The sequence below is a fragment of the Panthera leo genome, chromosome F3 (genome assembly GCF_018350215.1).
Source record: "Panthera leo isolate Ple1 chromosome F3, P.leo_Ple1_pat1.1, whole genome shotgun sequence".
In the NCBI taxonomy this organism is placed as follows: Eukaryota; Metazoa; Chordata; class Mammalia; order Carnivora; family Felidae; genus Panthera; species Panthera leo.
In genome coordinates, this window is record NC_056696.1 from 43,599,097 (window position 1) to 43,626,929 (window position 27,833).

At 45.8% G+C, this 27,833-nt stretch overlaps 1 protein-coding gene and 1 long non-coding RNA gene across 3 annotated transcripts in view; one reads left to right on the plus strand and one right to left on the minus strand.

Annotated features, from left to right (window-relative positions):
* DSTYK (dual serine/threonine and tyrosine protein kinase) overlaps positions 1 to 27,833 on the minus strand; it is a 48,895-nt gene that overhangs the window by 18,290 nt on the left and 2,772 nt on the right. For both annotated transcript variants that reach the window (XM_042924495.1, XM_042924496.1), the window contains exons 2-3: positions 12,180 to 12,565; positions 732 to 1,401 (exon numbers count right to left, since the gene is read on the minus strand). In XM_042924495.1, the coding sequence (XP_042780429.1) occupies positions 732 to 1,401; positions 12,180 to 12,565 (1,056 nt within the window). The remainder of the gene's footprint in view (positions 1 to 731; positions 1,402 to 12,179; positions 12,566 to 27,833) is intronic.
* LOC122211404 lies at positions 5,237 to 17,454 on the plus strand. Its single transcript, XR_006198667.1, has 3 exons — positions 5,237 to 5,731; positions 6,515 to 6,572; positions 17,159 to 17,454. It is a non-coding gene; the product is annotated as an uncharacterized LOC122211404 (long non-coding RNA).

Below are 27,833 nucleotides of genomic sequence, written 5' to 3' on the forward strand. Positions count from 1 at the left end.
TACAGCCGGGACTGAGAACCCAAAGGGTAACTTGCAAACGACTTCCCTTTAATGAACAGGTGGTAGGGCTCACGTTCCTGCAGGGAGGTCCACAGACCAGTCAGTATGCAAGGTCAGCCACACCTAAACGTCAGCCCCAAAAGACCTGACCCATCACCGTGCCCCAATTTTCTTAACAGCCATCCATGAAGAATGGGGCTTCCAGAAAAGCTGAAAACAGGACTTTGGGAAATCCTCCTGAGCTGGGTTTCGGGAGCAGCCTGGAAAGAAAATGAGATCACGACACACACAGAAAGGACCAATAAGGAAGCATGGGCCATGCCGAAGGTTAAAGCCAAGGTTAAAGCATGACTTAGTAACATTCTTCTCCAGAAGAATTCTTCTCCACTAACATTCTTCTCCAGTTGGAGCTCTTCTCCAGCTCCATCAAGGTCAAGGGGATACAGACACAAACTGGAGATTAAAGAGCACTATTAGGATGAACTTACCAGAAGCTGGACTGCCAGTCCTGGGAAGGAATGACAGCGGAATCTTCCAGGAAGGCCTCTGAGAACAAGGGAGGCCACTCTGGCTAAATGATTTAAGGTGGGCTCCTGCTAATGACGGTTGGGTAGATGAGATCCTCCTGAGTTTCCTTTGGCCCTCAGAATTAATTGGCTCAATTTCAGGTTAGCAAAGGGTTAAAGAATCCTCTGGTCCCAGTAGCCCATGCCCAGCTCTCTAGGACCTACCTTTAAATTCCATGTTGGCAGCATCATCCAGAAGTTCCTCCTTCATGGTGTTCAGCGTCTCGACAATCATGTCCTTCATTTCCTCCTGCTTTCGGTTGGCAATATTCATCAACGATTCATACAACTCATTTTCCTTTTTTCGAGTATACTCCAGACGTTTGGGAGTAATCTGCAGGTCCCGCTGCATGTCAAAGGCCTGGTTAATAAAGATGTCAAGGGAGCGGCAGTGCACCAGATTCAGGGCCTTGGCCGCGTCCACCAGGTGGGTCTGTAGCACCTGGTGAGAAAACGTGCTCAAGTGTCTCAGTTTCTCACTTTGTTCCACCAACATGCTCTGAGCTTTAGTGTCTTGGCCAGGAGCCCCACAGTTACAGTGACTGCTGCTCAGATAGCCCAGGCCAATCAGCTGGTGATGGAGCGGTGACCTTTCATTCTCCAGTCTTCTGGTAGAGGAGGCAATGATCTCCGAGCCCAGCTTCGGCACTTTGAAAAAGAATACGGGAAAGGAGAAATACTTTCGGATTTCCTGAAGCTCTCGCTCATCCCTCTCAGAGAGTTCATCTTTGTGGAGTGCATAGGTTATCACAGGCAAGAAATCGTTCACCAAGTCACCCAGAACATCCACTGCAGGCCGGAGGCCTTGGCACGGTGCTACCACAATGTCCACTTCCTAGAAGGGGAAGGGGGGGGGGTCATATCAGCACTTCAGGGTCAGAACCAATCCTTGCCTCCCCTGAGTCCCACACTGAGACCAAAGTCCAGGTCTGTGATGGGCCAATGGGACTTCAGTATGCCCCCATCATTTGTCCAACTCCTTCCTGGGTTACCAACACTCCCTGGTGCAGCCTGTGCAGACAGGCACTTGTCTAGAGAGAGAAAGCAGTCAGTAGAAAGGATGGCCGTCTCTTCAGCCACTTCAGAAAAAAGAATTTAGTTCCTGGCTTCCCTCGTTGTTTGGAAACACCTATAGATACCCTCCGATGAAGGAGTAACACAAGTAATGGAAGGAGAAAGAAGTGCTGTGGAAATTATCAGCTCAGGAGTGAGGCTGTCTGGAACTTTCCTCCCACTCCAGTCCTCGCTCATTGCACTTGCCCAACCTTTCAGAGCCAGCTAACTCCCAGACCAACTCCCAAGCGGGCTTCCAACCTGCCTGTGTACTCATGTCATGCCCTAGAGAGTCCTTCCTCGAACATAATCCCAAGCACTCTCTACTTCTCCTTTCCTTAATGTTCAACACATTTATACTTTATTTTTTGAAAACCCATTTTCCCTATTAGCCTGTCAACCCTTTGAGGGCAGGGACCATGTCCACCTTGTTCGCTATTGTAACTCCAGTGCCTAACACATGGGCCTCAATATTGTTGAGTCAATCAAGCAGCAAACTAAAAACCAGGTTTGGCCAACATTGTTACTGTCCTATTCTAAAAGTCTGCAGGTATCTCAAAGTCTTAGCCACCTAAGTCTTGGTAATACCTTCATTCTCATGATCACTTGGTACGACAAGACTGAGGTTTGCCTATCCAGTATTTAGCCTCTGCATTATTGGGAAGGCAATGGTCTTTACAGACAAGGTGGCCAATAACGGGGCGGGGCTTTTGGGAGAACTCTTTAGAGGGGGTTTGACCCTCCCAGGAAGCACGCTCTCTGGCCTCAGCCTTCTTGCCAGTGGCAAGATGACGTCAGCCCCGCAGCCCTAAGGCAAACCTGAGGGTAGAAGCCAGCACTGAGGATGATGGAGCAAAAAGAAACAGGGGGCTTGGGTCCCTGGCGACCGCAGAGCCGCCACACCAGCCTAGCTTCAGACTTCTTTCACGAGGGAAAAAAAATTAACCTCTATCTTGTTTAAGCAAGCCCGTTTTTCAGATTGTCTGTTACATGTGATTGAACCCAGTCATAATGGATATACCCAAGATCTTAAAGTGAGTTTCAAGCACGAGCTTTGGTTTAGAAACAAACGTCTACAGGTCCTTTCCTAGCCAACAGTTTTTGTTTTGTGTTCTACTTTTTTTTTTTAAATTTATTTATATTGAGAGAAAGAGACAGCATGCGCACATATGTGCGTGCGTGCGAGTGGGGGAGGGGCGAGGGGAGAGAGACTATCTCAAGCGGGCTCCAGTGTCAGCAGAGTCCAATTCGGGGTTCGAACTCATGACCCCTGAGATCATGACCTGAGTCGAAATCAAGAGTCAGACACTTAACCGACTGAGCCACCCAGGTGCCCCTGTGCTCTGCTTCTTTCCTGAGGATCCTGAGGCAGTTAAGAGCATATATTTCCATCCACTGCACATGCTGCTTTTCTCTATCTTTGAAACTGTCTACTCTGCCCGGCATCCCAGACCTAAGGGTCAACCCGGAGACTCATGCCCATATCACCGCTGCAGGCACACTAACTCCCGATGTCTTCAGGGATCTGCAATTCCAAATCAATCCTCCACAGAATTCTAGCACATTTGACAGAGTTATAAAAGAAGTCAGCGCGAATCTGCTCATTTGTGCCCTTAACATTTGTCAGATGTTGCAAATTTACTTCATTTGAAATGTAAAAGATATGCAGTTGTTTATTTTCTTTCAGATTGATATTCTGTTTTTATTCCTTACCTGACTGAGCAGCAGGCATTTTTGATGAAAAACATTTTTAAATAAAAACCTGGGACCTTTTAAGTAGGAAAGGACTAGAAAATGCCAGCCTATTGTCTCTTGTACTCTGTGTGTGTGTGTGTGTCTGTGTGTGTATCTGTGTGTGTGTGTGTGTGTGTGTGTGTGTGTGTGTGTGAGAGAGAGAGAGAGAGAGAGAGAGAGAGAGAGAGATCTCCCATCTCCAGAAAAGCACAAGGTCTCATCTTCCCCAGTAAATAACTAGTAAGTTTAATTCACAGATGGGTCACATAACTGTTATCTGGCTGGCCGCTGTGAACTCCCTAAAGCTAAAAGTGCTTTTAGCATCTCACCAATTATGATTTGAGCAAACACTAAAAATCCACCTACTTTCCATCTAAGCCTAGGCCAAAAAGAAATCTGCTGTTTCATCTATGCCTCGAAATGCAGGAAATGTCTTCTGGTTGGTAGACTAGTCTGACACTCATCCCACTGTTCCAAACAAACCCCCTTTCACTACCCTGAGTCACACTGCTACAGCATGAATCACTTCGTGAGGGCATATTCAAAGAGTGGGTAAGAACTTGTAAGGCTGAGAGCAGAAGACATAATTGCCTGAATGCCAGCATTATAATACATAATAATTTAATAATGACGAGAAGAGAATCCCAAGGAATGAAAAGTTATAATAAGGTAGAGAATTATAGGTGAATATGTTTTTTCAAATAAATATTTTAAACTTGCAAACCTTTCTTAAACATATACATTTTTAAAGCTATAATCCAATCACACTTATTATAGGAATATTATGAGAAAAAAGCGTAAAGTAGGAGTTCTTTAGAAAGTCTTCTAAGCTTTCAGGAATCATTTTCTTTGCTTGCTTATTTCAAGGGTTTTCTTAAAATTCTAAAATCAGTGTCTATTTGAAATGTCCATTTTGGGGGTGCCTGGGTGGCTCAGTCGGTTAAGTGTCTGACTTCAGCTCGGGTCATGATCTCACAGTTCGTGAGTTCAAGCCCTGTGTCGGGCCCTGGGTTGACAGCTCGGAGCCCGGAGCCTGCTTTGGATTCTGTGTCTCCCTCTCTCTCTGACCCTCTCCTGCTCATGCTCTGTCTCTCTGTCTTTCTCTGTCTCTCAAAAATAAGAAACGTAAAGAAAATTTTTTTTCAATGTCCATTTTGTATATGCAAGAAAACCGAAAGCCGCGGAGTCCATCTGCACAACCAAAATCCTTCTTAGGAGAGCGCTGACTTTGTGTGCTCAGAGGTGCAAATTCTTTTTTTTTTTTTTTTTTAATGGATTCTGGGCTTTCTAATGGTAGGAGCTGCCCGGTACGCTGGCACCTAGAAAGAAGGTGTCCGCTCCTAAACAGATGTTGTATGAAATGAAAATGGATAGAAGCCAAGTACTGTGCTCCTGCTCCTCGATTCCCCAGTGAGCAACCTCGCCCCGTTGGTCTCGCTGCGCCATCGTGGCTGCTAGAAGACAGGCAAAGAAGAGCTGCGGCCTGACGTCCTGGCAGAAGCACATACTAGTCTAGAACGTGCTATGTGATTCTGTGACACTTACGGTGAAGGGATGACTCATCCCTGACAGTTATAAACAAAAAGGGAAGCCAGCACTGTCTCCCGGAGACAGGGAGTGAAAAAAGTAATAATTAATACAGAGAGGAGGAACCAGACCTGTTCCGGGCCCTATTATGGCCACGTGAGAGGGAGGTCTGATCTCGGGCTGTTCCCTGGAAGCTGTCTTCCTTCCTAGCACCTCAATCAGTGCCTGGCGCTTCGTGAGCATCCAATAAACAAACGTGGAATGGATGGATGAACAAATGATGCCTTCACTACTCTTCAGTAATCATGTGTGAAATCTGCTGTCTTTCAACCCGTATCCCACACATTTATCTGCAGTTGCTGTTTGCCTCTACTCTAAGAATAAAGCAGTGAGTAAGTGAGCATTTTGCTCCTAACTCGATCAGGGGAAAAGAATCTCAGGGAATCATAAGAGTATCCCATAATTCCCACTGTGAGTCACAGTGAATTCCTAAAGAGATTTCTCTTGTAGAATGCATTCTGCACAAATCTACAGAATCTGCAGAAGTTGGTATATTCACCATCACTTTTCTTGACAACATTAAGAGAATGAACAGAAAGGAGGGTGCTACCCTGCAAACACCAGAAGTGACCTCTTAGGTTTTATCTTTGATGTAAAATGACATTATCTTAAATGCCAAGAAGAAATCGCTCAATCACTGAAGAAGCCTGACCACTTCCTAAGAACACTGGCTCTTACTGGGGAAGACTCCTTAATCTATGGTTCATGGCACATCACGGAAACTCAGTTCTGGCCGAGGAGGAGTATATTAACTAACTGATGGTTCAAACAGAAGACAGCCATATACTCAGGTAGGTCGCAGATGTCTTTGCTTTCTCTACAGTTCTGACCTCAGGTTCACATCACACAGAAAAGAAGTACACAACCGACGTGGCCTCGACCTCAATCCCTGTCCCTGTGTTCTATCTACCTTTACCATCCGTTCTCCTCCCCCGCCATTCTCACAGGACTGTTGAGAGATTTTTCCTGTTTGTTTTCACACAGGATGATTCCTCTTCATCTTTATATGGTTCCAAGAACGATCACTCTTACATGTCAATTACATATTAAGGAAAATACCTCTCTATCCTTGCTACATTATAGAAAATGCCTTGCTGAAGATATACTGAGTAGCCTCTGTGCAATCTGCCTTGCAGCTGTATTCAACAGTGATCCAAACATCCAGTACCATAGATATAGATAAAAGCAGGAATCTGGGGGCACCTGGGTGGCTCAGTCAGTCGAGCGCCTGACTCTTGTTTTTGGCTCAGGTCATGATCCCAGGGTTGTGGGACTGAGCCCCACATCAGGCTCTGTCCTGAGCTTGAAGCCTGCTTAAGACTCTCTCTCTCTCTCTGCCCCTCTCCCCTGCTCAGGCTTGCTCTCTCTCTCTCTCTCTCTCTCTCTAAAATAATAAACAAACAACAGGAATCGGAAGCTTTATTGTCTTGTCACTACATTCATCAAAGCAGAGAGACAAAGTAGTAGCAAGAGGAAGAGAGAAGAAGGAAGGGAAACCTTTAACTTCTAACTTTGTAACTTTACCTTTTGTATTATTTACCTTTTAACAATATCTTTCTCTTCTTTCATTACAGAAGTATTTCATAATGACTTATGAAGAACTTTGTCTCTAACTAGAGCAGGATAATAACTGTAAGTAAGCTGGAACCAGAGTGACTTAGGTTGGACAAGAGGAAGGAGTGCCAACATGGCTGTCAGGGAAAGGACTGGTAACTGACGGGGAGGGAAATTCTCTTCTCGAGGACACTGATTAGAACACCCAGGGAGGAGGGGACGGACGGACGGTGTGCCAGACACTGTGCTAAGTGCTTGACACACACCCTCTCATTTAGGCCTCACACCAGTCCTCAAAGACACGGACTGTCACCCCCCCCCCCCCACCTTGCCAACGAGGGAACCAGCACAGCCACACAGTTAACTGACAAAGCCAGCACGTAAATCCAGGTCCGACAGACTACAGAGAGCATGTTTAAGCAGTTACCGAAGGTCCACTGTGTGTCAGGAACCGTCCGGGCTGACGTTGGGGAAGTTCTGAAAGAAGGATAAGGGATGGACAAGGTGACTTTAGGGATCCTAACAATCCTAGTTCCCGGGTTAAAAAGTATATCCTACCAAGCAAAGGCTCTGCCGTGAGACAATCCTCAGGGACTCAACTGAGATGCCAAGGAAAGAAGTCAAAAAGAGTATTTTTAATAACCCCAACTGTCTGCTGACAGTACTTTCGGCCTCTGAGTCTCTGAAATCCCCACCCCAACCATCCTCGACTCAAAGTGAAACACGCAGAGCTCTTGGTGAAAACACAGAGGGAAGCCTCCGGGCCGAATAAAGAGGTAGACGTGATCCTGGAAAACAGGTGAAAGAGGAAGATGAAGACTATAATCTCTGGCAGATTTTCTCCCTAAGAGCTAACCCTGGAAGGCCGCAAATTGAAGCGCTGGTGGTGATCTGAGAAAACACAGCCTCAGACTCAAGCCGTTCTTTTTCCTTTTTCAAGAGCATGGAAAAAAACCAAAAAAACCACAAAAAGCCAACCTGCCTCTAAACCACCCGTACCCTTACCAGGTAAATTAACCTGCAGTAGGTGTCTGCGGGTCTCTTGGCTGAGAGCCACACGTGTTGGATGGCTACGGCCCACTACATATGTCAACGTGTGTAGGGGAAAGGCACGAGACAAGCTAAATAGGACGAGTACAGGCTCATAGTCTGGAAGGAGTTTATACTTCGCATCTGCCTGAACCTCCGATACCCTTTATTAACGACACTTTAGTTCTCCTTTCTCTTTGCCCCATAAAATCATGGTTTCCTTACTGTAATTCTCTCTCAAGAGTATCATTCTCCCCCTCATACGTATTAACCCAAACTTTGGGTCTTTTGCCTTGGAATGGCCATTTTTTAACCTAATTCCACATACTATCTCCTAGTCCTAAAAGGTATCTTCTTGCCCTCAGGACCTTCACCCGGCTTTCTTTGTGACTTTTTACCAATTCACCGCTATTTTTCCACCTAAAGACATTCAGGAGAAGATATGGTGTCTAACCAAAGGGAAGCAACACACAACAAGTTGAGTTTTATAAGGCACCATCATAAACGCTAATGACTAGACAAAAATTTGAGAGAAGCTGATTTTCCAGCAACACTGTTTTGTAAATTTGGACGTTAAAATTTTGCTAGGAGCCTGGAGCCTGCTTCAGATTCCGTGTCTCTCTCTCTCTCTCTGTCCCTCCCCTGCTCACACTCTCTCTCTCAAAAATAAATAAACATTAAAAAAAAAATTTTTAATAGATTATGCCCATTGCTAGCTGCTGGCTGAGGGTTATAAAGAGAAAACTTTATGACTCCAACTGGTTAGAGTTAAAAGTAGTGAGGAAAAAAAAAAGGTCTACTTGCAACTCATTAGAGCTTGCCTAGAAACATTAGTCTACCTCAGTTCCCTGAAAGATACCCTACCAGACATCACCCTGAGCCAATGGCCATGTCAGCGTGTGGCAGTCTGGCTGCCAGGTGACAGGTACATTCATCCAAAGGGTGGGGACACACAGGCCAGCAGAATAACTGTCAGTTCTGTAAGTGCCACCGTAAGCGAAACGCCACAGCCAGGCTGCAGCAGTCCCGGCTCAGACTCAGAAAGTTGAATCATTTCAGCTCCTTTCTACTCCTTTTCTCATAGGTGTTCACAGGAAAAATACACACACACACTCCAGACTGAGGAAACTCTGAAGCAAACACCCATGTTCCACTGGACTTGTAAGAGAAGGTGGTAGTGTACGTGCCAGAGAGGGGGTAAGGGTGGGGAAGGGGAAGTCTGTACGTGGAGACAGATCCAGTGAGCGTGGCGAATGGTGAAATACGTCGCCAACTGGAAAGGACTATGTTTTAACACTAAACGAGGTTACAGAAACTAACGGCTTGACTCTGTTCCTCTGCTGCTGAATTATGAACTGGGAATCTCAGGGGACCCAGAGTTACAAAGCTGGGAATACCAAACACTAAGGGGCCGTGTGGGTCAGCATATTCTGGAACAAACTAAAAACGGCTAATTTATGAGAGCTTTAAAGTACCATACTAGAAGAATGACCATTGTATACAAGGGCAGGGGGAAATTCTGCTTTGATAAATTGACAGTTGAAAATGAACATCTCATTTCCCCTAATTCAATCTTGGTTTCCTTGAGCTAAGTGCTTCCTTTCTTTATCACCCTCTGCAAAACCAAATGGAAGGGCTGTTTAGAGCTAACTCACTGGTCCCAAAAATAACCGGAGCTAAACAAAAGAAAAATCTTTTTCACTGGCACAAAAATCTTCAAGGTGGCTGTGAACTGCTCCCAGCAGCAAGCTCCCGGCACTGAGGCCCGTGAATTTAATGAAGACAGGAATCCGACCACAGCGGCGGAGCAGGCCGGAGCTCCACAAAGGCAACTAAGGCTTCTCTGAGGCACAGCATCAAGGGGTTCCAAACTTAGAACCGTTGGGGTCCGTTGCTATTTCTACATCAAAACCACTGGAGACGAAAGCAGATCCGGAGAAACACTGGCTAAGGAAGCCTCACAAACCACATGAAACAGAGCACAAGAGCCTAGAGAATTCCTCAAGACTGGTGAAGAATATTCCTCAAGAAAGAAAATCCGTATTTCTGTTGTGCAGAGAGAGAAGCTGATCTGGTGGCTCGACTTCCCAACCAAGTGACCTCCTCTGCCGGTACCTCAGTTGAGTTCTCAGCACACCGCGGGGGCGGGCAAGGGGGGCTCTTCTCAGGAAGATGAGTGCTCAGACGTGCACCTGGGGAACGGCTCTCACTTTCCTGTCCAGTGCTCACTTGAAGTACTTCAATTCATGGCACAAAAGTAAATGAGCATTAAAAATTAAAGCCAATAAGATGAAGGGATCCAGAGAAATCAATCAAAGAACGTGCCTCTCCCGCACATGGCTTTGCTCACATTCCCAGATTGTTTTTTAAAAGGCAAGAACAGGGGGGGCGCCTGGGTGGCTCAGTCGGTTAAGCGTCCGACTTCAGCTCAGGTCATGATCTCAAGGGTTTGTGAGTTGAGCCCCACAACTGGCTTTGCGCTGACAGCTCAGAGCCTGGAACCTGCTTCGGATTCTATGTCTCCCTCTCCCTCTGCCCCTCCCCTGCTCGCTCGCTCTCTCTCTCTCTCTCTCTCAAAAATAAACATTAAGAAAATAAATAAAAAAGAAGACAAGAACAGGAAGAGAATCACGGCCCGGCCGACAGCAGTTATACCAGCCATCTAACGGTATTTTTTAAGCTGCAGGTCATAATGTAGCACCTCACAACATCAAGTTTAGTAGGTTTCTGTCATCATTTTTGCTAGATGAAATCAAATAGAGGAGAAGATAACAGTGTGTTTTGCAAAAAGTAAAAGTATTCTTTCATGAAATTTTATGTCAATATGTATACGTGTATACATATACACACACACACACACACACACACACACATATATGTACTAGGTCTTGATATAAAATGTTATTTCTTTTTTTTATTATTTTTTTTAATGTTTATTTATTTTAGAGACAGAGAGACAGAGCACAAGCTGGGGAGAGAGCTGGAGACAGAATCCGAAGCAGGCTGCAGGCTCTGATCTGTCAGCACAGAGCCAGATGCAGGGCTGGAACCCACGAACCACGAGATCATGACCTGAGCCGAAGTCGGACACCCAACTGACTAAGCCACCCAGGCGCCCCTAAAATGTTATTTCTTACGGTGAATGAAATCCTTCATGTATATTTTAAGTAATGTCTACACTCAATGTGAGGCTCAAACTCACAACCCTAAGATCAAGAGTAGCATCCTCTATTGACTGAGCCAGCCAGGTGACCCCAGTGAATGAGATTCTAAGAAATTCTGAGAAAGTCTGAAAACCACTGAGCCACTGGAACCTGAAAGAACCAGACCAGGCCAGTATATCACAGAAAGACTGTGTATGGCTCAAGTATTTGTGAACTGTGAAGAAGGTTCGCGGGTCAACTGAGCAGCCTCGGTCAATAAACAAGGATTACCGTCAGAGCTACCATCAGGGTCCTCCAAGAACCCTCTCGGCAACCCTGGAGCTAAGGATCGCGAGCTCTCCGTGTGAAAACAGAGGAAAGCCGCTGCCGAAACTCAGCTCAGAGAAAACGCTGGCTTGTGCACACAGCCCCTCTAGCATTTATCAAGATAAAAGAAATCTGGTCTCTGGAAGGAAATGAGATGACACTTTCTACTTCTGAAGTCTCAGAGGCCATGGTCACAACCAAAGGACTCATTCATTGACTAGAAGATCAGGCGTTTTAGAACAGGGGTAGGTAAGGAGGCTACGAGAAAGCAGCAGCAAATTTCCTAGTCCTGCTAGACTAGCCCTTCCTTTCCGGCACAGCTGACCAACGTGAAGAGACTCTCTGTTCTGAGCATGTCTGCATTCTTTTAATCTTACCCACTCCTGACCCCTGACAGAGTCACCTTCTTTGCCGAGCCTCACTCGGTCTAATCAGTCAGCCCAGTCCTAGCTAGAGGGTAGCAGAGGAAGCCAGCACAAGAGCTGAGTCCTTCCTAAGTGGAGACAGGAATACCAGATAGTCAATATGATCTGTTGGAAGATGCTCCAAGAGGTGTAGCCCTCTCTCGGGAGTTCACTTCAAAAGAGAAGCAAAGACGTTCTTCAGATGACGGGATCTCCGTATCTCCTTACACGGAGCCAGACCTGCTCTCAGGTTCCCGAGTTCCTTAGAAAGTAGGAGACGTGGCCTGTCCCACTTAGTACATAATGGCCAGGTCTACGGAAAAACTCACAAGATTCTTCACTTGGCCTCGGCTCTAATAAGAGCGTGAATAATCTATTACCTTATCGTTCCTTTTAGAAAGGGATTCTGGCAACACCTTCCAGCTGAGAAATGAAAAAGGATTTCTAGCCCTGACCATGGTTATTCTGTGAAAGCCTGAGGTGCAAGTAGCCCACTCCTTCTGTGGCAGAAAAGGAGACAGGGGGGCAAGGAGAAAAGTACATTGTGCAGGGGCTTGCAGCAGGGTAGCTGAGGCAGGGATGGGCACTGCTGTGGCCTTGGCTTTCAACTTCCCAGGTTATGTGCTCTACTGGCTGATGCTCAGAGCCCAGACTATAGAGGGCCAAACTACTTTCTGAGAGAGCTCAACTACAGGAAAAGCCAGTGTGTGTGTGTGTGTGTGTGTGTGTGTGTGTGTGTGTGTGTGCGCGCGCGCACAACTGAAGGAATACGAGACGGGTACCTGTAAGAGGGCATGGTGCATCGTCACCTCCAGTTCGGCTAAAACATGGGCAGCGTCCTCACCGTCCTCTTGGACCTCCAGGTCCTCCTCGGGGATGGTCTCCCAGTTGCCCTGGTGAGCAACCAGCGTGTGCACTAGTTCGTACTGGCCCGGGAGTGCCAGGCTGACCCGAGTCTGAGTCCCGTAGGTGAAGCGGAGGCGCCGAAGCTTACAGTTCTCCTCGCTGCCCAGCCTGGCGGGAAGCACCCGCACCCCCAGCAGCAGGTTCAACAGCTGACACTTGACATTACAGTCCTGGCCGAGGATCAAGATGCAGGGCAGGCAGTCCACAATCTGCTGGAGGTACTTCTCTTCCTTAGCTGGAAAGGCAATGCAGCTCAGCTGGCCTGGTTGGGGAGGGAGAGGGTGAGAAGGAGAGTACAGAGACACAGTGAGGAGGGGTAGACAGAGACTCCCACAGAGACCCAGTCAGGACGGCCGGGCCCTAGGGAAGAAGTATCTCAGAAGCCCTTGGTTGGACAAGACATCAGGAAAACATCTCAATCAGAACAGGCTCCTCAAATATCAAACAGAAGTCCCCTCCGTGGTTTGTCCCCAGAGCAGGCATCTCTACCTAGAAAGGTGGCAGTGACCCGATCCCTTCCCCTTCCTTTTACATCCAGTGGAGGGTCAAGGAGTATACAAGGACTCAACCACAATCACAAGATCACTGACATGACAGAGCCAGAAAGGATTACACTAATCAGGATGGGAACCCAAGGAGAAACTGTACCTGAACATGTGAAAATGAAAACCTTTGTGACAGAAGACCGAACACTTGAACGTAAGGCCCTTTTAAATGTCTCCACCATCTGCAGTGTTAGCTTATCTTCCTCATTTATGACATATTTTATAACTAAATGTGTGAGCTAATCTTTACATATACATATATCAAAATGCAATGTTATTCAAGTTTGCCGAAGCTCCAGAATCTTTTCCAGTTCGTCTCTCTGATGGCGGGTGACGGCATCCCAGCTGCCAAGTCATCTGTTCTCTTAAAATTTCGGGTGCTCAGTTAAGATCAATATCGCCTGACCAAATCACATTCCTTCGGTTTATGGATGGCGAGACTTCGGTTTATGTTCCTAAAGTATGAGAGACCTCTGCCTGGGAAAAGGAACCAGAAATTCATCGACCTGAAACACTCAGACTCTGAATGCAATCATTCCCGACTCGGGTGCCGGTGCCCGCTCCTGCCTAGGATTCAGGCAGCCCCTGCGTTTGTTCAGAAAGGCCCGGACCCTGGGTTCTTAGGCTGTAAGAAGGCTGGTCTCTGGGCAGCCACACACACCTTCACTGAAATGTTGAAAGGGATTCACTTCAGTCATCTCACCATGAGCTGTTGAACCATCCATGAGCTGTTTACTTTGTTCATGTAAGGGAGGTCTAATTTGTTTAAGAAGCACTTCTACTTCGGAATGTACCTGTCCCATTACAAATCCTCAAACCTCCTTCTCTTCCACAAATGGCACCACCAAAAGGTTTCAAGAAGTCTGCTTTTACCCAGACCCCTCTGTGCGTCTCATTAGGCCCCTCCTTTCATGCGTGTCTCTAAGACCAGCACCTGCTGGACTGACTGTAAGTCCAGCCTGCACGTGTACATCAGCAACACGGGACTCCGAGACAGGGAAATCTACTCTCCTGGGAAAGAGCTGGGTTGCTTTGAGAAAGAAAGGAGTGGTGACAGAGTGCCTAATTGTGTGCAAGGTATTTACCAAGCACAACAGTAACATACCAGCAAGGGGTCTAGTCTTTTTGATCCACAATCTAAAAGCAAGGGGAAGGGGTGCCTGGCTGGCTCAGTCGGTAGAGCATGTGACTCTTGATCTTGGGGTTGTGAGTCTGAACCCCATGCTGGTGTAGAGATTACCTAAAAATAAAAAGGAAAGGAAAGGAAAGGAAAGGAAAGGAAAGGAAAGGAAAGGAAAGGAAAGGAGAAAGGGGAGAGGAAAGAGGGGAAAGGGGAGAAGAGAGGACAGAAGGGGAAAGGAGGAGAGAGGAGAGGAGGGAGGGGAGGAGAGAGGAAGAGAGAGGAGGGAAAAGGAGGGGAGGGGAGAAGAGGGGAGAAGAGGGGAGAAGAGGGGAGAAGAGGGGGAGAGGAGGGGAAAGGAAGGGAGAGGTGGAGAGAGAAAGGGAGAGGAGAGGAGGGGGCCTTGGTCAATTGTTTGTGTGACCACCTAGCAAGTAGCAATGGGCTAGTCCTGAGTCCCTTCCTATCTTGTTTTATCTAAACAACACTTATCATGGTCAATTCTAGTTATCTGTTTATAGTGATCATAAGCAGGAAGGGCCATATTCTTCTCTGTATCCTCAACACCCAGCACAGTGACTGACTCGTCCTTAAGTACTCTGGCTTATGCACTTGCTTGCTCGGTGTAAGAATCTATTTATTGTGGGAGAATTATCTTCAGAGAGCTATAAGCAGCTCCAGCAAGTACTCCGAAAAGTCTAGTACCATGGTGAATAGTTTAGGGGCAACTGTTATTCCTAAAAACCTTCATGTCAACATGGAGACTGGACCTGGACAACAGAATAAGGCCGACCCGTTCACCTCACAGAATTTAGCTCCAGTGGTGTCCGTCTGAGCCGTGAGAAGGATAGATTCGCCAGCTAGAGTCCCTCTCACCCACACTTTCTATCCCTTCCTCTTTCCCCAGTGCTGCTCGGATTCATAGATAGGTGTCCAGGTGAAAGTCCACACCGACAACCTTCGTAACTCCTACAACAAAAGTTGACACATAATAAAAAAAAAAAATAAACCTAAATGAGCGTGGAGAGTGGATAAAACCAACCAAATGGCTGAACTAAAACCAACTCATCACTTTTCAGGACCAGAGGGAGAGATCACAAAACCTCTGAGACAAAGGGCCAACTATAGGAGAGCCAGTAAAACATGCTCCATCAGCCAAAACCACAGGAGACACACCCCGTTAATCATCTGACCCAAATTATCACCCTCCTCCCCAATCTCTGTAGTGACACAAACAGCCACCACAAATAAACCAGCTAGGGTCAAACCACCATAGACCATTGCAGTGGGAGAGGGGGCTGGTGCTGAGCCCAGTTCTAATATGTGTTTCCAGGCACTCTGCTGGGCTCTCCGTGCAACTAGTGGACTGAAGAAAAATCTTCCATGTGGGTCTCGCCATCTGTTTTTCAACGCGTCACTATTCAAGCCCTTTGCTTCTGCCACTACTCTTTAGCTTTTTCATTGATCGCTGACACAGGTGTACCACATTTGAACAAGGGCACGGACAGAAACAAAGTCAACCCTAGATCATTTCACAACCCGCCTCTCTCGGCAAAGGGCTCCGGAGGGAGGAGTGTATCCCAGGCTCCGCCGCTCACTAGCTCGGTGACTTTGGCAATTCACTTGAGTTTCCTCGGCCTTGGATATCTCATCTGTGAACTCAAAGAGCCGCATGACATCATCTCCAACATCCTTTCCAGCTCCAAAAATTCCAGGGCGCCATCAGGTTTTAACGGGTCAAAGAAGACCCACTGAGGGGGATGGGTGGTTGGTCTGGTTGTTTTATCTGTGAATTGAATCAGGCAAGCTCTCCCTGGACTAAGAGAACTGCAGATCAAAAAGTTGACTAAACTAGCCAGGGGTTCCGAGGATCTATGGAGAGTGCATTTTTAGCAGCGAAGGAAGGAGGAAGAAAACCGGCTTCAGAGCGGGAGCAGCTGTCTCACTGACACTTAAAGGACTTCTGAGTTAATCGGGTTCTCTTTTGTAATTAATATAACAGCATCTGCATATGGGGCTGCCAGAAGGGACCAGCAGGACTTCTCAGCGGGAGCACATTAACCCTGCCAACGCTAGCTGCAGGCAAATTCGAATGAAATTGTCTTAAGTGCAAGCCAAGGCTCTTACTTCTTCTCTCGATGCCTCTTAAATACAGATCGTCTTGGTTAGGGTTCCTTCTAAACAAAGGTTTCCACCTGGAAGGAGGACGAGGAGAGGACCTACAGTAGCAACCCATTTGGTTTATTTGTTTGCGACAGTGAATGGGGAGCAAAACAGACCACCCCAAAATATGCCTCTCTGGCATTTATTTTAAGCCGGCTATTTAAAAATAAACAGCAGACACAGGTGAAGCTCTCTGAAAACTGAGTACAAGTTACCCTTTTGTAAGAAACATTTACATTTACAGCCGTAGGAGGGAAATCTCCATTCGCAAGGGCGGCTCCCTCTCTGTACCAGGAAGACAGAGATGAGTCTACATCTCTAGAAACTCTTATCTTAATGCAGAACAAACGTTTACCCCGTTCACAGTGCTTCTCTCAGTGACCTCCCAGGACGGACTCCCCGCCCCCAACGTCTTTTGTCTGTAGCTGGAGATGATGTTTAGGGTGGTGGCGTGGGCCTTTTTGGAGACTTTTTCCTTGCTCCCTCCCACGTACATGGGAGGTATACACGTTATACACGGTATACACGGGAGGTATACACATTTAAGGTGTTTGCTCTTCTCCTGTTTATGTGTCTTTTTATCTCAGGGGTGTCTCGGCCAAGAACCCACTAGAGCAGAGGAAAAATTACTTTCCTCCCCCACAGTAACACTTACTAAGCCCTTTCTAAGTACATCTCTTTATTTACTTCATCATGTTTAATGCCCACAATTCTACCAGACAAGGACCATTATTATCCCCATTTATAGATGAGGAACCAGTAGCGTAAAAAACAAAACAAAACAGAGCCCACGTTTCTCCATTTATCTAAGCAGACGAGAGATGGTACACAGGACGGTCCAGGAGCTGGACCTACGTCTCAGGGGGTCAGCTCAACACCTGGTAATAGACAGTGACCTTGACGGATGGTGGAATATGCCATCCCCAAATGTGCCACTTTGACATAAGGGTGTTTTGAGCTCAAGGCATTTGACACACGGCACTATAAGAAGGGCGCTGTGACCTCCCCTTTTTCTTCCTGAAAGCAGGAGATAAAACCCCCATCTGGAGGATGAACTCGCTATACCAGAAGGAAAGCAACGTTCTTATCACCAGAGACCTGGAGTCAAGGCCAAGAAAAATCGGTACAAATAAGCCTTGTTAGCCTAACCCTTATCTACCACTAACTGCTCTAGCCCGAGCTCCTCTGCCTTGTCACGTTTTCATAATTTACTTCTTTTTGTCCAATTCAGTCTATATATGCTCAGCTCTGTTTCTTTGGCCCTTCAGCTCTTTGTGGGGACTCTCATGTACATGGCAAATGTAATAAAATGTGTGCGTTTTTCTCTTGTGTACCCATCAAACATCGGTTTAATTCCTAGGCCTGGCTGAAGACTCCAGAAAGACAGAGGAGAAATTTTTCCTCCCCCACACCCACTACATTTTTCCCAATTTGGGGCCAAACACAATTTGGTGATTGCAGGACCCCGATTTAAAGAGGACTGACAGCGTCTCTCTGAAAACTGCCCCAAATCAGGAGGAATAAATAAAGCCCGTGGGGGAAAAACAACAGTAACAACGCAGTGTTACCACTAGCTGGTTGGTACACGCTTTTAAAGAGAGTTGTTATTATGCCGGAGGTCTCTAGAGCCCCTTTTCTAAAAGAAAAGGTAGGTGCTTTTCAGAAAAATTTGTCATGCTCCTCTTATCCGTTTGGATTATTATCCTTTATGTTTCAGTTTTGGACGATGATAAAAAGGGAGAACTGGAGGGAAGAAATGCTAATGACCTTTTTACGTCTCTAGTGACCCATTAGGATAGACACTTTATTTGAATTGTTTTTGGAGTAATGGCAAGGAATCTAGGTCAATACTCGCTCCTTGCCTGTCTTCCATTCCCATCATTAATATACACTCAAGAGGTTAGCGAAGGCCAGGGAAAGGGGCAGTCCATGGCCAAGGTAGGGAAGGCACTACATGGAGGAGGCGAAATGGGCTCTACCTTCACCTTATATTATTGCAACTCACAATTGCAATACTATAATCGCCACCAAGGTTGCAACTGGCGGGGTTGGCGGGGCTTTAGAGTGAATTCAGGTCTCAATAGTTACTACTGCAATCCTTGCTCCTGGTACCCAAGGATCTCCCTCCGCTGGGTAAAGTGTTTTTACCTCACTTTCAGCATCGAACTTACAGTCGTCTCCAAAAGTGAATGACATACACGGGATTTTATGGGAGGATTTAATAACCTGCTGAGGCAATCAGTGGATCCAAATCTGCATTTCCACAAACAAGCAGTGAGGCGTTTTTATTTCTTAGGAACTGCGAGTGCCAAGAGCAAAGGACAAATGCTAAGTTAAGAAATGAATATTATACAGTTTTCCACTACCATAAATTCTAGTACAAGCGCCAAGGTATTGGGCTACAAAAGTCCCAGGAGCGGAGAGAAAGAATTCTGTCATGACACATTCATTTATCATTCCCAAACAAGCTCTGACCTTCAGCTCAATTTAAAGGATTCTGAATTACAGAGGAGACATTAGGAACACAGGAGAATTTAAGGAAAACGTACGCCTAGGTAGTCTGGTCTCAGAATCTTCAAGACCAAACGGCACAAATACATTGAGGCTGGAGAAAATGGTTTTTGGAGATTAGAGATTGAAATGTTCTCGAGCAGCCAAAGCTCTTGTTGAAAGCTGAAAAGTCAGGCTGGCAGAAACGTCAGTAAGTTTCTACCTTACTTAAGGTCTAAGGTCTACCTAGAGACCACGTTGAGGTCTCTCTGACAAGATTTTTTCTTTCTTTTTTTTTTTTTCATGTTTGTTTATTTTTGAGTACATGACCAGGGGAGGGGCAGAGAGAGGTGGAGACAGCATCCAAAGCAGGCTCCAGGCTCCAACCTGTCAGCAGAGAGCCAGATGTGGGTCTTGAGCTCATGAGCCATGAGATCATGACCTGAGCCAAAGTCGGACAGTTAACTGACTGAGCCACCCAGGTGTCACTCTAACCACTTTTAAGAAGTAGATTGTCCTGGCACCTGGGAAGAGGGAGATGGCATCCCCCCAGAAGCTTGTATTCCCTGGGAGCTGTGAAATGAAGAGCCCACACTTAGCAGCCTGTTGACAAGTTTCCCTCTGGGCAAAACTGCTCCTGAGGCTGTCACCCTGCAGAGGGAAGGGACAGGCAGCAGGCAGCTAAAGCTGCAATTTATGGGATGCAGAGATGGAAGCAGTTCCTCCAAGGAGGCCAACCCCAAGCTTCACAGAGGGCTTAGCTTCTGTCATTTGGGAGCCAGCCTCCCACACCTAGTAATCATCAAGAATGAGTCCATGGTGGGAATGAGTCAAAAGGACACAGGAACCAGCTCAAAGGGAAGGGGGAGGGGGGGGGGAGAGGGGGGAGGGGGCGGGGTTCACTGACCAAATCAAGGTCAATTAGGCATAAAAAAATCTCTTAAATGATAAGAGATCATAATCTATTGAAAAAAAAAATTCCCAAGTCCAAGTCCACACTGATGTAAACAGCTAAGCAAAAAAAGAAAAGGAAAACTCTCCCTTACTACAAGAATACCAACTACAAAATACAGAAGGGATGATGGCCAGAAGGGATGACGGCTGTGAAAACCACACACACACACACACACACACACACACACACACACACACACCAGCACCGTGGCAGGAGGGAGCTGTCAGTGCATGCTAAGGTCCGGTGGAGGGAGATGTTTTCAGAAACAAGATTCTCAGCGAAATCTTAGAACACCTCCCGCAAAAGACTAACCAACTGCAAAGGGGAAAAAAAAAAAATGGTGACTTTAAGGTGGAAAGACCCAGAGGACACCAACATGACCAGTAACCAAGCTTAACATCTCCAGATATGGGGGGCTGACATCAGGTACCCCTGACGCGATGCACATTCCATCGTTTCCACGCCCCGTCCTTCTAAAAGCTCAGGACCAGAGTCTAGTCATGAGGACAAAACAGATCCTGGTTGAGGGTCATCCTATAGAATATAAAACCTACTCTTTAAACCTGTCGACATAAATGCCAAGGAAAGGTCGAGGAACTGTTCCACGTTGAGGGAGTCTCAAGGGACACGACAACTAATGCAATACGTGTTCCTGGATAGGATCCTGAATCAGAAACAAAAAGCGTGGTTCTTGGGACAGTTGGCAAACCGCGGGCGAGGTCTGAGCGCTGGATGGTAGCGCTGAGTCAGTTAACTTCCTGACTTGAGGAGTTACACGCTAAGCACGTCCTTGGCTGGGAGAACGGCACACTGGAGTGTTAGAGGAGAGAAAACAACCTGTCTACAGTTTGCTTTCAAAAGGTTCAGACAAAGAGTAGATACAATAGAGAAAGAGAGTGAGGGAGAAAGAGAACATGAGCAAACACAAAAGCAATACTTTAACAACTGGGGAATCTGTACAAAGTGGGTACAAGAAGCTCTTTGTACTGTTCCGGCAACATTTATGTAAATTTAAAATTATTTCAAAGTAATTTTGTTTAAATGGGCCAGAAGGATACCTAGCGAACTGTATCCAGCTCTGGATCTCACAGGAAGGAGATGGAGAGACAGAATTTTACCAGAAAAACAACAACAACAGCAACAACCACCCAATAGGCAAAACACACACACACACACACACACACACACACACACACACACACATCAAATACAGAAATAACAGAATTGAAGCAGTAACAGTTTTTTCACTATCCCTTACTTTTGCCCTGAGTCAGGGGAGTTCAAGGCATTAATCTAAGTAAGCTGTGCAGGATCAGATTTAGAACCGAAATCCTCAAGACTAAGCAGTACCGACAAAGACGCTCCAGGATAGGACACACCTCTGAAAGTTACGGGTAACCATCCAGTTCACTGAACAAGAGCCGCACAAAGAGGCATGACCTTGCACTGCCTGCAGGGGTCCCTTCTGATTGCTCGGCAGTAGGGACCACCTCTCCACCTCTTCTGGAGTACAGGTGTCCTTCTTCTGTAACCACTTGTGTCCCACAGTTACAAACTCTCTTCCAAGTTTGAGCCACAGAACCACTCCATTTCTGCCCACGGAACGAGAGGCAGCCGAGCAGGCCAGTTTCTCAATCAGGAGAGATGGGGATCCCCCAGTGGGGTGTTGTATGCTGAAAGAATAAGAATGTCTTCTCTCCTCCTGGCCGGTCTCCCTCCCCACACATTCCTCCTCACCCCTGCATATCTCCAAAATATTAAAAGTTAAGGCTAGGGTATGCTGTACAGAATATTCTTTAAAAAATCAACTCCATATTGGTTCAGATACTGTCCCTCTAATTTAAATGAAGAGTGAGCTTTTATTCAAATTAGTCTTGAATCTAGCTGCATTTATGACAGGGCCTTAGTCTTTGCTCTGGAAAGTTTGGCTTGATTTAAAAAAAAACAAAAAAAAAAAAACCCCTGGGAAATGTAATTCTCTCCCCATATATAGAATGGAAAGGGTAAAAAACACTAAGCTATAAAATATGTCCAGCATAAATAAGGCACTAAAGTTCTTAATCTGATGAAGCTGAAGTTGGACTGTTTTGTTCTTTTTCTTTACATTTGAATAAAGAAAAGGGATAAAAGCACCTTTAAAAAAGAAGTGAGGGGCACCTGGGTGGCTCAGTCAGTTGAGCGTCCAACTTTGGCTCGGGTCATGATCTCATGGTTCGTGAGTTCCAGCCCTGCATCCGGCTCTGTGCTGTCAGAGCCAGCTTTGGATCCTCTATCCCGCTCCTCGCTCTGTGCCCCTCCCCAGCTTGCGCTCTCTCTCTCAAAAAGTAAATAAAACATTGAAAAATAAAAAGAGGTGGGGCACCTGGGTGGCTCATTCGGTTAAGCATCCGACTTCAGCTCAGGTCATGATCTCACGGTTCGTGAGTTCGAGCCCTGCATCGGGTTGTGTGCTGACAGCTCAGAGCCTGGAGCCTGCTTCAGATTCTGTCTCCCCCTCTCTCTGCCCCTCCCCTGCTCACGTTCTGTCTCTGTCTCCTCAAAAATAAATTTAAAAATTGGGATGAGCACCGGGTATCGTATGGAAACCAATCTGACAATAAATTTCATAAATTAAAATAAATAAATAAACAAATAAATCAAAAAATAAATAAATAAAAAATAATAAATAAAGCAAGTGTGTTTTGTGAGTGTGTGTGTGTTTAATCAAAAGCTGTTACGGGTACATAACCTATCATCATTCCTCAGGACAGCTTTGAGGCATGACTAGTTAGACAAGTGAAAAGCAAAACAATCCTCAAGTCCTATTTCCCATCTTCCTGCCCAGCGAACACCACCCCAGGGAACGGAAGCACGTTACAAAGCCCAACTCCAAAGAGAGTTGTGGTCTAAAGCTTCCCACAGCGCATGGCACAAGGCCGGGGAGTCGGTCCAAACCATTCACGCCACCTGCTAAAGAGGACACAAAAAGGCACCACACGTGATGGGCACTTCAGCCAGGGGCCCACAGGCCATACTAATGAGTCCCCATGCTCTGACCAACTTTCCTTCAGAGAGTTTGGGTTTGGACTTGGGAGTACCATCTAGAAGGGGACTTTCCCAGAGAGGCTGACTGATGGCTCTAAGCAAGGGGCACACATCTCCACCGCTGCTACATCGATTCTCCTTTTGGCAAAGAATTAAATCAATTTTCAAGCATCGGGTGGCCTATACTTAGACTAGAAATCCTTCAGGGGACTCCGGTCAGACCTCTGAGAGAATCCAGAAAGAAAAACTGCATCTTCCACATGGACTCACCCTCTGTACCCTTGCTAGGAACAACACCATCAGACTCCCTGGACCACAGAAGAAGCAGAAGCCTTCATCCTTAGAGATGAACTATTTTCCTATGAGACGTTAAGGAGCAAATTCCCATTAGGTCTTGACACATGTGGAGAGAACCTCATGTACCCACGTACCTCGTATTCTTCACGCTGGCTTCCCTCTGAGGAAGTCTGAGAAAAGATATGAAGGCAAAAGACGCTCTAACGATAACTTTCGCCAATGCACTGGTTTTTTTTTTTGTTGTTGTTGTTGTTGTTTTAAGTAGGCTTCATGCCCAGCGCAGAGCCTAATGTGGAGCTTGAACTCACGACCCTGAGATCAAGACCTGAGCTGGGATCAAAAGTCAGACGCTCAACCGACTGAGCCACCCAGGCGCCCCAATGCATTCTGCTTTTGAGCCACACAAACAACACAATTATAATTACTCCATCAAAGGCAGGTCGGGGCTAATTATCCTGAACTCTGTCAGAATTAGCAAAGCATCTCAACTCCTTTTTCTGTCAATGTCGTTTAATCTTACAACTTCCCATACGCCTTAGCCCAAGCCCTCACAGACAGCTAATAGTTAAGTAGGTAACCAATTTGTAGAAAATCCTCTGGAGGGAACGCGAGGAAACACTAATCCCTCCTTGCATAACGTCAACTTGAAACAGCATCAATTAGTGGGTCTGTGGTTCACCATTGTATGTCCTGTGCCCAGTACTGAGTCAGGCGTTAATAAAGATTTGTTGAGTGAATGAATATTGAGGATTTACTTCCCTTATCATGGTGAAGCTCTGGCCTACTGGGACTGTATGCAACTCCATCTTTGGGGCATGAAAATCATTTGAGTATCAGCACAGAATGCAACCTAGCCTCATCAGTCATGTCTCAAACGCATCACTGTTCTTTTCTAGGGGCCCGGCTAGTAAAATGTGGGCAAATCGACAAAAATCCCTGTCTTTCATGGGGGGTGGGGAGGGTGTGGGAAATGCCCTTCTGAAGTGGAAAAAGCAGCATTCCAATATCTACCATCCGGGGAAATATTTAACAGGTATTTATCTGCCTGTTATATATAAAGCATTATGGCGGGCTTTGCAGGGGGTACAAACATGAATAAAACACAGTCTTTACCCCCCAATCTAGTAAACGGGATAAAACAAAGATACCTGTAGCAATCCCAGAAGCAAACAGAACATGTTCTGTATGTCCAGAGTCTACAGGAATTGAGCAACAGGTACAAGGGGAAATTCATATTCCCCTTTACTTCGACAACATATGTTTTGAGGTTTTATTTTCAAAAGATTGTTTTTGAGAAGTACGTTTAATGCAGGAAGTGAGACAGAGAATAAAAGCATTAAGAAAGAGGAGGTGCTGGGAAAGCAGACAGAGCAAAACAAAATTTAAAGACCAGAATGGATTTTTGTTTAAATCCATGCTTTCTTTAAAAACCACTTGCAGGGCGCTTGGGTGGCTCAGTCAGTTGGGCGTCCGACTGGTCCGACAGGTCATGATCTCGAGGTTCACGAGTTGGAGCCCCGCATCGGGCTCTGTGCTGACAGCTCAGAGCCTGGAGCCTATTCGGATTCTGTGTCTCCCTCTCTCTCTGCACCACCAACCTGCCTCCCCCCCCACCCGCCTTGCTCATGCACGCTCTCTCTCTCTCTCAAAAATACATAAACATTAAAAAACCACTTGCAAGGCTGAAGAGCTAAGTATACTGAAATCAGTAATGACAGTTAAGACTAAACTACACATATTGCGAATCGTGAAGGTAATCATGTCTTTTCTTTTAAAGGCAGGCAGAATTATCCGACCCTTTCTAATAGTGAGCTGCCCTGTGCCATGGGAAACAGATTACCCTAGGAAAGGAAGCTTAGGAAGGGAAAGGCTGTAGAGGGAAAAGGTGCAAAGAGTTATTACTGTGTTTGGGAGAAGCCACTTCTTCCCAGGCTCCCCCCAGGGAACCGGAGGTAGCAAAATCAGCAAACTGGAGCCTGGGACCCTAAATGTCAGGGGCTGGAAACTGGAATACGAGGCTAGAGGAGGTAGGGTCACATTACACTCAATTCAATCAGATAAGGTCTCCCACTGAAGTCAATTATAGCTCCATGGCAAGCTACGGAGCCTGGGTTATGACTCATGTAGAACAAAATCTCTCCACTGCCAGGGTGCATTTTATATTCTCACGGGCAGGTCGGAAGAGTAAGGGACGAGTCACAGAAGCAGAACTGACTGGGAGTGTAGGTAGAGACGCGGGGTTGAATCCGGCTCCAGCTCAAACTACATACGTACACACAAACAGCCGTGTAGATTTAACACGAACCATATGACTGTGCTAAGTGCTTTAGAGTATTTATCTCTAGTTGTCACAACAACTTTGGGAGGTAGACATGACCACTCCCATTTTATGTGTGTATGTATTTGTACGAATTCACCCCTTTAGAGGGTATAATTCAGTATTTTTAGCATATTCACAAAGCTGTGCACCCATCACCACTATCTAGTTCCAGAACATTTTCATTCTTCAAAAACAAATCCCATACCCGTTAGCAGTCACTCAATCCTCCTCTCTCCTCACCCACTGGCAATCACACTATACTTCCCATCTTTACAGACTGGCCTATTCTGGGCATTTCCCATAGATGGACTCATACAATAGACAGCATTTTATATCACTACCATTTTACATATGAAGAAACCAAGACTCAAAGCCCAAGTCACACAGTGAATCGGAGGCTGAACTACAATAGGAAACCAGGTCTGATGGAAATGCTGGTACCTGCTTCTCGACCACTATGTGATGCCTCCATCTAGGAAGAAACTTGTGAGAGAAAGTGAAAGTTTTCATTACACTTGGGCTAATAAAAGTAATAAGTAAGAACCACAATTACAACACCATGTCTGCTGAGGATGTACTGAAAAGCTGAGGCAGCTCTTCTAAAACAGACCAGGGAAAACTACTGGAAAGCACACCCCTGTCCCCGTCTCTCACTGTTTCACCCCACAACCCGACTTCTCCCCGCCGCTCAGCCCCACGAAGGAGGCAGCCACATGAAACTAGGCTATAAGGAATCTCCTCTCGCCCAATTTTCTGTCTCTTTCCCAGATGTCACTCTGCCACTTGAACTTTACTACCTATACCAACTTCTGTCTAAGGAGTCCAAGAAAAATGTCTATTTCAAATAAATACGTAGTGCTTTTCCTCTTCTTTTAAATACTGGCAGCCAGTTTATACGAGGTGTGAAAAAAAGAGGGAGAAGAATGTTGAAGAAACTAAGCTGTTCGCTAACCAAAGGCAAAGAGCTATAAAAATCTAAGAACTGGGGGGCGCCTGGGTGGCTCAGCCAGTTAAGCGTCCGACTTCAGCTCAGGTCACGATCTTGTGGTTCATGGGTTCGAGGCCCATATCAGGCTCCGTGCTGACAGCCCAGAGCCTGGAGCCTGCTTCAGATCCTGCGACTCCCTCTCTCTCTGCTCCTCTCCCGCTTGCGCTCTCTCTCTCTCTCTCTCTCTCTCGAATGAATAAACGTTAAAAAAAAATTTTTTTTTTAAATCTAAGAATTGTAACTCACATAAAATGCCTATAATCCAGCCATACCTTACCTTTGTGCCATTTTTCTGCTTTGGGCGTTGCATATGTATATGGCTGAAGATAGGCTGTACCTTTCTAGAGGACTGACTTCAGGACTCCTAGCCCTTTTCATCCCTCATCCAGCATAAACAAATAACAGGTGCACCGTAATGATAATAATTACAATTCTTTTTTTTCTTTCTCAGGAGAAAAGTATAGAAGGGAAAGACTGATTCCCACTAACCTAAGGCCAATGCCAATATCTTTATCTGATTCTTTGTTCCCCAGGTACTTAAATGTTTATTGAATAATAATTGAATAATATTACTGTGGAACACATACACAGCAAGGTGCCAGGCACTGTTCTAAACACAACTATTAACATATATTAACTCCCAACAAGCCTAGAGGTAAGTACTAAATGTTTATTGAATAATAACAGCTAATACTTACACAACACCTTATAAGGCACCGTTCTGAACACGTGCATTAACTCCCAACAACCCTAGAGGCGAGCACCGCTGTTGTAACCAGCGGCTCCAACAACGAGGAAACTGACACAGCACAGCGGTGATGCGGAAGCAGGACTGGAGGAATGCGGCACAGAAGAGGGCATTCCAACCAGACACATTTGAGTCATTCCAATTTCTTAAAATTCATACCTCTATGATATGTTGCAACAGCGAAGCACTCTTTGGATCACAAAACACGAAAAATTTCCCCCTGCTACTTTGTGACACTCCATTCTGCCTTTTTTCAAAGAAGTTCTCAAAGCCTTCATGTCGTTACTTCTAAAGCCTCTGACAGAGGAAAGTCAACAGATAAAAGGACTCTCATCCCCTAGACTTAAGTGAAAAGAAGGCCAATGATTTGGGCAGCAGGGGAGGAATGGAATCAAAGAAATTTCACTTGCAATTCTGTTTGCTCTGTATGGGCCAAGCTATTCCTATTTTAAGAGTTCAATCCCACCTACGTTTTAGCTTCTGAAATATCATGTCCATTACATAACCCTCTAACCTGCTACCCCCCAATAAATACAAAACTGTTAAAATTAATAAGAAAGCAGTATTTTGGCATTCTTCCCATCTCCCCTGTGATTTAAAAGTGAAATAATAAAAATTTAGAGTTACTAGATGATCTTCAGTTGCTCAAATACAACACTACATCCTAACTAAAAGCACACTTCCACTCTGAAATGATGATTAAAACCTTCCAGAGGTTTGTTAAGTTACAAATTGAGTGTTCCTTTCACTCATGTGTGGAATTTAAGAAACAAACAAACAAACAAAAAATAAGCAAAAAAAAAAAAAAAAAGAGAGAGAGAGAAAAACAGAACCGGTGGTTGCCAGAGGGGAGGTGGGTGGAGGGATGGGTGAAATAAAG